This window comes from Marmota marmota, unplaced genomic scaffold, assembly GCF_001458135.2.
Source record: "Marmota marmota marmota unplaced genomic scaffold, marMar, whole genome shotgun sequence".
NCBI classification, from domain to species: domain Eukaryota; kingdom Metazoa; phylum Chordata; class Mammalia; order Rodentia; family Sciuridae; genus Marmota; species Marmota marmota.
The window spans coordinates 65,911-75,209 of record NW_026000145.1 but is presented as its reverse complement, the minus strand read 5'-3'; the positions used below and the strand labels follow the sequence as shown (position 1 = coordinate 75,209).

At 57.0% G+C, this 9,299-nt stretch overlaps 1 protein-coding gene across 1 annotated transcript; it reads left to right on the top strand.

The window, feature by feature from the left end:
- Positions 1–213: 213 nt before the first annotated feature.
- Positions 214–3,859, top strand: LOC125611458 (carbohydrate sulfotransferase 13-like). Its single transcript, XM_048786292.1, has 2 exons — positions 214–481; positions 3,645–3,859. Exons 1-2 carry the CDS (start codon positions 391–393, stop codon positions 3,857–3,859), a joined length of 306 nt encoding a protein of 101 aa, XP_048642249.1. The 5' UTR covers positions 214–390.
- The last annotated feature ends 5,440 nt before the right edge of the window (positions 3,860–9,299 follow it).

Below are 9,299 nucleotides of genomic sequence, written 5' to 3'. Positions count from 1 at the left end.
TAGGACTCAGGTTCAGGGGCCACTCCCTTAGGCTCCTGGGCTCACCCCAGACCAGCCCTGGGCGCTGTTGTAAGGAAACCAAATGCCAAGGGACAATAGCTAGGAGGGACCTGCTCCTTCCACTTCACCACTGGTGAAGGCTTCTTGTGACACCCCAGGGCAGGGACTTTTCTGGCGATGAGTTCCCACCCGCCCAGCCTCTAACCTGGGCGAGCTGCTGACCTACTCCATGGGGGCAGAGTCCAAATACTTGTGTCCCCACCTGCCATCGCCCGCCTCCTCAGTCCCCAGGCTCCTTGGAATGCACCACCCAGATGGGCCGGGCAGGTCCTGGAGCCCAGCGCCAACGTCCCCGCGCTGTGTAGGCCTGTAGCCCCTGAGCGGTGCAGCATGGGCAGGTGCTGCTCCTGGAGGCGGCGCACATTGGTGGCCGCGGGTCTGGGCGCTGCGCAGCTGCTACTGCTGTGCACCCTGCACCCTGGTGAGTGACGGCCCGGGTGACAGCCCGACTCCCGCCGCCCCTCCGAGCTCTGGGTACCAACCCCCAACCCCACAGCGGCCTGTCCACTGGATATTGCGGGGCCACCTACTGTCCCTTCAGTGGCTCTGAAGGCAGGAGGAGGTGGAGAGCATTTGGCCACCCTGGAATGCAGTCCCCTGGAGGTAACTGATGGGAGCAGGACCGTCACCGTGAGGGGACACTGGACTCTCTTCAGTCTTCAGCTGTCCATTTGTATCTTTGGCCCTGCCCCCTGGAGTCCCCTGCAGTCCACACCCTAGGAACACTTGGTGCTCCTCTGGACCCCCCTCAGGTCTGGTCTGGCTGGGAGAACTGGGTGGCCAGTCCCCACTGTGCAGGCCCCAGCCACTCCCTGGCCAGGAATAGGACAGCATGTCTACTTGGAGTACTCAGAGGTCCTCCTTGAAAATCTCCCAGCAGCCCATTTCATAGAGGAGGAAACTGAGGTCAGAGTAGACCACAGTGTAGATGGTTAAGTGGTAGCTATGTAGTCTGTCTGGAGCTGGGGGTTACTCAGTGACCTGATCTTGGTGACTGTCATTTCCCTGTGTGTGTGTGGGAGGGATGTCTGGGGGTCTCTTCTGGCCTCCCACATCCCCACTGTTGGATCTATGAAACCCTTGGACCCTCCAGACAGCTGTGTATCTCAGGAAGGGAGAGACAGCAGGACTCTGGGATCAGGGTGACCCAAAGAATGAGGCCAAGGGAACATTTACCCACAGAGGGACAGAGGGCCCGGGCTGGTGGCCTAAAGACCACTCAACAAGCCCTGTTGAGTGAGGCTGTGTCTAGGAAGGTGTAGGTGTCTGTCACAGCCCACAGCAAAGGCACCGTCAGCCCGCACCCGGGTGCCCTTGGGGATAGCACTGAGCTCCTGCAGCTTTGGCATGAGGACCTGCATGCTCTGGCCCTGCCTCACCTCTCTCTGGGACGGAGGCCAGGGCTGGGCCAGGGTCCAGGTGTGCAAAGCCAGGGGGAACCCTGGGGTGCCCAACGGGCCTCTGCCCACTCCCCCAGCCCCTCTGCAACTCCCTCCATGACTGGATGCAGCTGGGGCCTCTCTGGGCTCAGGAAGGAGCTGGAATCACCTATATATAGGGAGACAGGGCCTTCCTAAGTGGCTGAGGCTGGCTTTGAACTCAAGATCCTTCTGCCTCAACCTCCCAAGCCACTGGATGACAGGAATGCACCACCCTGCCCAGCTGTTTTTATTTTTTACTTTGAGACAGATCTCATCAACTTGCTGAGGCTGGCTTCCAACCTGTGATTCCCCTGCCCCAGCCTCCCAAGTCACCGGGTCACCTTCTGAGTTCTGACCCTTCTGATGTCCCTCCTCCCACCAACTGGGAGACTGGCTTGTGTGGGATAAGGAAGACAGAGATGACACTTGCTGTGGCACACAACTGTAATTCCTGTGACTAGGGAGGCTGAGGCAGGAGGATTGGGAGTTGGAGGCCAGCCTCAGCAACTCAGTGAGACCCTGTCTCTAAATAAAACACAAACTATGGCTGGGGATGTGGCTCTGTGGTTAAGGCCCTGTGTTCACGGAGATGTCCTTCCACATCTTCCTTCCTGGAGAGGGTGAGGGAAGGGGCCCAGGGACCTCAGGTGCTGGGGACAATGGGCATCCTGAGCCTGAGAAGAACAGGGTCTTGGAGACTCCGTTCGGGAGCTCTGCAGTGTAGGTGCTGCTGGTCAGCCAGGCTGTGGGGTGGCTGTCTGCTTGCCGTGTCTTGCAACACTGCCACTAGCCACAACTTATTAACTGGAAACTGGGTGGTGTGACCTTTGCCCACAGCATGGGGAGTCTCCAGATAACCTGTCCCCTACCCATGGTGACCTCTCCTGGTCTCTTTGACATCCCTGCTCCCTCCTCCAGCCCCTCCCCCGCCTCCTGTTTCTCCATTTTCAAAGCAAAAACGCCCCTCTCTCCCCAGCATGGCTCCTGGTGGCTGCCATGAGTCACCCAGGCCTTAGCTCAGGTCCAGGCCTGTCCCCCTAGGAGGGACTTGGAGCTGAGGACACTGGCCCAGGCTGTCCAGGTAATGGGAATGGGTCCCCTGGTGTGGCCCTGCTGGAGGGTCTCCGGGGGAGCTTTAGGACACCCCTCTTTAGATCCTCTGTCCTCTATATCCCTGTCTGTGGCCAGCCTGCCCATCCGGGTCCTGTGGTCTGGGTGCTGGGCGGGCGTGGGTGTGGGCAGGGCTGGACCTGCCCTGTAATCAGTGGCCATAGCTATTTTGGACTTTTCTCTGATGCCTGACCACTTGTCCCCACTGCCTGCTGGCCCTTGGGGACTGCTGCAGGCTGTGATCTGCCCAGGAAATAATGGCCCTGGGCAAGGGCAGTGCATCTGGTCCAAATTGCAGGGCCCTGGAATAGACGGGCTGCTCTCCAGAGCTGCCCTCTCCCAGCTGTGGCCCTGGACACACCCCTTCACTGAGTGACCTCAGGCTAGAGGGGCAACTCTCATCTGCAAAATGACAAGAAGGACCCGCCTTCTCTCTAGGTGGTGAGGTGTCCCCCCCACAAGCTCAGCCCAGGGGACAGCTGCAGTACCTGGCCAGCATCCGTGGCTACCTGGGGCCTCTCCCGACTCTGAGGGACCAGCCAACATGGCTTCCCTCTCCTGGTGAGTGTGTTGTTCTGGGAAGGCAACCATAGGTCCCCCAGAGGTCCCTGAGTCCCAGTCTGGTGATAGAAATCCAAGTTCTAGAACCATCCATGACCCCCAAGGGTCTCAGGCAGGTCTCTGCCTCCTCCCAGTGCCCTGGTCACAGGGGAGCCTGGCTCTTGTTCCAGGGACACATGGCATAGTCTGGGGTGTGGAGGGACCCTGAAAAATGTGTTTTGAGACAGGGTCTTGATAAGTTGCTGAGGCTGGCCTCCAACTCACAATCCTCCTGCCTCAGCCTCCCAAATAAATAAAAAGGGCTGGGGACGTGGTTCAGTAGTTAAGTGCCCCTGGGTTCAATCCCTGGCACCAAATTATTCTATAGTGTTAGGGAGACCAAGAAACGTAGGAACGAGATTATGTTCCCAAGTCCCAGATGTGTCCAGACCCCCGAGTCCATGGCTTGCTCACCCCATACAGCACTGACACCTCTTCTCTGTGTCCCTACAGCATTTGAAAACACGTCCCTGGGCTCCATTTGGCTTAGAGGGGAGAAGAAGAGTCCCCTGCAGTTACTCTATGACCTGGACCAGGTAGGTGGACAGAGCCAATCCCACCACTGCATCCCCAGCTATGGGGACCCAGAGTGCCTGCGTGTACCTGCTGGCAAACAGGACTGGATCCGGGGCATGGGGGTCATGATCCTTAGCTCAGGCTTTGTCTAGTGAGTGACAAGGGCAGGTCTTGGGGATACACTGAGACCCCTGGGGTCTCCACCCACCCTTCCTGCAATCCCTCATCCCTCCCGCCCCAGAATTTTAGGAGCCCCACCCTCTTCTTGGCCTCCAGCAGAGGACCATGCCACCCACTGCGCATGCTCATAAGGCCATTGCCCATACTCAGCTCCCAGTGCGCACCGCGCACGCACCCCCACCATCTCCCTGTGCGCTGCTTATTGATTTAGGATGGAGTTACAGCCGGAAAAGCCCATTGTAAGTTGAAAAATATCCTTTTTTTAAATTTTTTTATTTATTTTTTTTATTTTTTTGCACCAGGGATTGAACCCAGGGGTGCTTAACCACTGAGCCCCATCCCCAGCTCTTTTTAAATTTTAATTTTTATTTAAGAAAATGTTTTGGTATCGCGGATTGAACGCAGGGACACTCAACCACTGAGCCACGTCCCCAGCCCCTTTTAAAGATTTTTAATTTAGAGACAGGGTCTCTTCCAGGACATCAGCCCCTTCTACCAGTGGCGCCTCTTTGATCTGTACAAGATGGACTTCCTGCTCTTCAACTACTGGGCCCCCTGCTACCTGCGGCTGTGCTAGGGTCCCTGTGGTGGCCACAAGAAGGGCAGTGCTTTCCCGGCAGGGCCTGGGACGTGGCGGCTGAGTGGGCGTCTGCGATGGGCCCGAGAAAGACTCCCCCTTTGAGAACCACTGCGAACACATTTACTGAGCCAGCCACCCATCTGGGTGCAGGTCCCCCGTGGCCAGATTGGGGTACCACCTGGCTCAAGTGGCTGTAGTCCTGTAACCCTGCCTCTGCCTGTTTCTTCTACCTGCTCCAAGTGACAGGTACCTTCCCAAGCTGCTTGGGTGGCCAAGAGTTTATAATCCATTTTGTCGTTTTTAGGCTGCAAGTGGCCAATTTGAGGGTCAAATCTGACCCAATCCTGCTCATGGGGCCATAGAGCAGAATGCTACCTTGTGGCTCTTGTGGCCCCAACCAGTGCCCTTGCCCACCTCACCCACCTGGGCAAGGACAGACTTGGCCAAGGGGAGAAGATCTCCATTGGGCCAGTCTCAGGATCCAGAGTGAGCTGCCTTCCACTCTGCGGGTCACAGATGGGTCCCTTGTGGCTGGCCCCGCCCCGAGTTCCCCTTTGATCTCAGTCTTTCCAGATGCTACATCTTGTCTTTCTGGGTGCCAGAGGAGCCCTGGGCGCACCTTGGTGGCAGATTACATAGGATATTGGTGGGGCTGGGGGTGGAGGAGTTCTGTTTTAGAAATAAAAGTGTTTTGTTACTTTTTGATTGGATGGAGTTTTTCTGCCTCTCTGGTGCCTTTGCTGAAGGGACCTGGGGCTGTCAGATCTTGGGAAAATCCACAGGTTTCCCTTGCTGCTGAGTGGCCTAGGAAATCCAGATGGCCATGAGGGTTTGGAGTACAGTGATCGCAGAACCTGACTTAATCTGCAGCGGTCCCCAGGTGTGCAGAGGGGGTGCCCTGGGGCAGCAGGAGTGCTAAGTGCAGGTATGAGGGTCCGTCCAGTGACAACTTGGAGACAGTCTCATCTTTCACTATGACCAGGCTAAGGATTCAACACCAAACCAGCTCAGCCAAGCATTGTCCTTAGAATGACTGTGTGTGTGTGTGTGCATGTATGTGATTGGGTACGTGTTTGTTGGGCCCTTGAGGACTGCAGGGAACCGGGAGGTTCTGGAAGATTCTTCCTGGTGTCCTCTTTGGCTGTCCTCAGTTCTTGATCCTTTCTGGGTGGAGCCAGGACATCTGGCCACTGCCCTCTCAAGGCAGGGTCCTCAGTGTGGTCAGTGGATGACCCAAGAGAGTCTTGTGCTCAGAACTGGGTGACACAGGAGGTGCTCGGGTGGCCTTTCATTTGACACCCCCTTTGCTGGTAACTATTAAGACAGTACCCTGTTCCTCAAGTGACAGACAACAGGAACTAAAGTTCACGAGGCATTTTTTATTTTTTGAGAACCAGGGATTGAACTCAGGGACACTTGACCATGGAGCCCCGTCCCCAGCCCTGTTTTGCATTTTATTGAGAGACAGGGTCTCACTGAGTTGCTTAGGGCCTCACTTTGGCTGAGGCTGACTTTGAACTCAAGATCCTCCTGCCTCAACCTCCTGAGTCACTGGGATGACAGGAGTAGGCCACTGAGCCTGGCAAAACCCCTCTTAATCTGTCTTGTAGATCATTCCAAATCAATATACAGAGTTGGTTCTTCACTTTTAAAGTCTACACAGTATGTCTGAGTAGGTGTAAGTATCAGTAGTTTCCTACTAGTAGTGTTTGGTTGGTTTGAGATCTTTCACTATTTCTGACAGTACTGTAGTGACTAGCATGTCCTATCATCTTGACTTCCATGTGTATTTGGATCAAGTCCTTAGTGACATTTGCTTTATTTCTCTTTTTTCTGGTCCGGGGGATTGAACCCAGGGGTGCTTAACCACTAAGCCCCATCCCCAGCCCTTTTCATATATGGGGTTTCATGAAGTTGCTTAGGGCCTCACTTAAGTTGCTGAGGCTGACCTCCAACTTTGGGTCCTCCTGCCTCAGCCTCCGGAGACATGTACTTTCTTCCTGAGCCTCACACCAGTCCTGCAAGATGATACATAATGACCCCACTTCTACACACCAGAAAAGAGAGACTCTGAGACAGTGACCAGTCCACGCAGAAGTGGGATTTCAATGTACAAAGTTTATTACTATGTACACGTGTGGTAGATGTGGTTCTTGGGGAGGCAGAGAGGTCCTGGTCTCCCATGGCCATCAGGGCATTCCCCTCACAACAGACTCTGCAGCTTCTGCCCAGAGCATGCCGAGGAGAAGGTGGCTGAGAGGAAGGTCAACACAGACCTGGGGGCATTAGGAGAAGCCCCTCGATGGCTGATTTGCTTCCCTGAGCCAGGGGTCATTAGTGTCGCTGTGCAGAGGGAATGGCGGGTGTCCGGCTTGCTTGGGGAAGTGGAGGCTCAGTAACTTGAGTTCCCAAAGGTGGCACTGGGGTGGCGGTGGTGGCGATGGGTTGATGCTGGCTGATGCAGTGTGCTGTGGAGCCCTGAGCCTAGGGAGCCAGCCACAGCCACACCTCACCCCGGGAACACAGCCAGTGGGGTCCAGGGGTGGCAGAGGGGGCTCCCGCGGGGTGGTTTTAACCAGAGCGGCTACAACCTGTCCTCGTCTCTCCCACCTAGCCTGATGACCTGCTGGCTGCCCAGGAAGGCCAGAGTGCAACACAGGCTCACCTCCTGTGGCCACCAACACCCAAGCCCAGACCTGGCAGGTCCCTGTGGCCTCCTGTGCCCCCTGCCCAGCACATGGCCAGGGGTCCTCAAGTGCTACCCATGCATGAGGTGATGGGCAGGGACACCTCTCTTCACCAGACCCCTTCTAGGGCACCCTCTTTAGTAGATACATGTGGGGACATGTTGGCTGGCACTTCCACCCAGGGGGACCCACCCGCTGCCTGTTTCTTAGGGATGGAAAATGGACTGTCCCTCTCTCTAGGAGGGACCTTACATTATTCCCTCATGGGGCATCGGCATGTGAAATCCCCCAGCCCCTCCTTCCCCAAGCTCCCTGATGCCCCACCATTTTTGCTCCCTGCCATTCTCTGAAGGCTGGCCTTCATGGCTCCCAGGGGGAGGCTCAGGTAGGAGGCCAGAAATGGGGGACAAGGTGGGGACCCTCTCCCACATGTAGCCACCAGGCACTAGATAAATCACATTTAACCTAAGGGGGGTTCCATTCAGGGTCTGTGACAGGACTTGGGGACCTGATGGTCCTGCGGCTCCATGAGAAGGGGACAGTGGGGCTTAGGGGCAGAGGCCGAGGTGCATGCTGTGTGGGAGAGGCCGGGGCACCGGGTGGGGCTGGGGCACCAGGAAGCTGGGGTGCAGGCCTTTGTCCCAGACCCTCGAGATCATGATGCACTGTCGCCAGCAAGTGAGCCCTGTTGCTTTTGGTGTGTGTCCGGGGTGGTTCTTTCCTATACTGCGCCCTCGGCAGGCCTGTGGTCACTGGAGGGCTGCCAGGGCGGGACTCACCCTGGGACAGGGATGGACCTTGTGGCCACCAGCTTCTTCTGCACGGGCAAAAAGTCCCTGGAGGAGGTGTTCCTGCTGTCCCAGACTTTCAGGGACTCAGTGGTGGACTCTGTCATCCACAAGAACCTGCAACATGTGTCCTCTTGTGGAGGTGGCCCCCTGAAGGCGTGCTTGCTCTTATGGAACTTTCTACCTGGTGGGCACCCTTCTGCATGCTTGACCTGGGCACCTCTCTGGAGGCCCCTCAGCCTGGGCTGGGACAAGGTGGGGGACAGTAGGCAACAAGGCAGCTCGAGACTGTCCCCAGAGCAGGGCTCCTAGGGCCTGGGCACTGGGGACTCTGCCCCTTGAATGCCCCAGAATGCCCTGGTGGCAGGGCTGGGGGCACAGGGGACTTAGGGGTCTGGGCTTTGGGTACCTGTATGGAAAGTTTTTGGTGAATCTGTCTTGGGTCTTGCTCTTGAGTTTCTTATGTTGGGGACACCTCTTGTGGGTTCTCGGTTCCATGGTGCAGGGTGTCAGGACGGGACCCTTTTAGCCATGGCTGGAAGGCAAGGGGTGTCCTCTAGTGAAGGGCAGGGATGGGACACAGTGCTGCAGAGGCCCCGCTTAACTCTCCCCCTCTGTGGAGGACATGCCATTGTCACCTCCAGATTTGGGGAGGGATATGGAAGCTCTGAAAGGCCAGTGCAGGGGACAGGAGGGCTTTGGGTGGGTGCTGGACTACGTGGCCTCAGAAAGTTTGGGTGGGCAGAACCCAGAAGTCCCTCAAAGCCATTCCATGGTGGCCATACTAGTTGCCTACGTGAGGGGCACGGGCCTAGCACCTTGACTTCTTCGGCTTCCCAGGGGCAGGAGTCCGGGGCAGCCCTCTGACCTCATGAGCATCCATCATGGATCATCTCTACCACTGGCCACTCGCTGCTCCCCAAACTGACTTGGGACTATCCTTCCTGGCCACATGGGCTGCCAGAGCTCACCAGGCAGCCCCATCCCCAATTCTGAGTGCGACCACGGTGGGGCATGGGTCAGACAGTCCAGGAAGGACAACAGGAGGGTTGCTATGGTTTCCCCAAGGCTGGACCCCTGGCCACAAGCCTCCCTTGGGAGGCTCAGCCGGAAGGGAGGCCTAGCCCCAGGGGGGACCTCAAGCAGATGCCGGGCCACTGCGCTCTGGTTAGGAGAGGCCATTGGGGCGGACGTTGACCATGGTCCTCACTGTCACTCCATGGAGGGAGCCTGCACTCCATGGCTCTGGCCTGGAAGGGCCCATAGAAGCCTCTGAGGTCACAATCAGGGCAACAGATAAATCCTGGGTTTTGCTGGCCCAGGGAGTGACTGTGGACAGCAGAGAGCGGGTGGAGAC

Bases quoted from the DNA above. Each gene is read 5' to 3' on its own strand.
- LOC125611458 (XM_048786292.1), top strand. From the start codon at position 391: ATGGGCAGGTGCTGCTCCTGGAGGCGGCGCACATTGGTGGCCGCGGGT. The intron at 482-3,644 runs GTGAGTGACGGC...GTGTCCCTACAG, and splicing joins GCTGTGCACCCTGCACCCTG to CATTTGAAAACACGTCCCTG.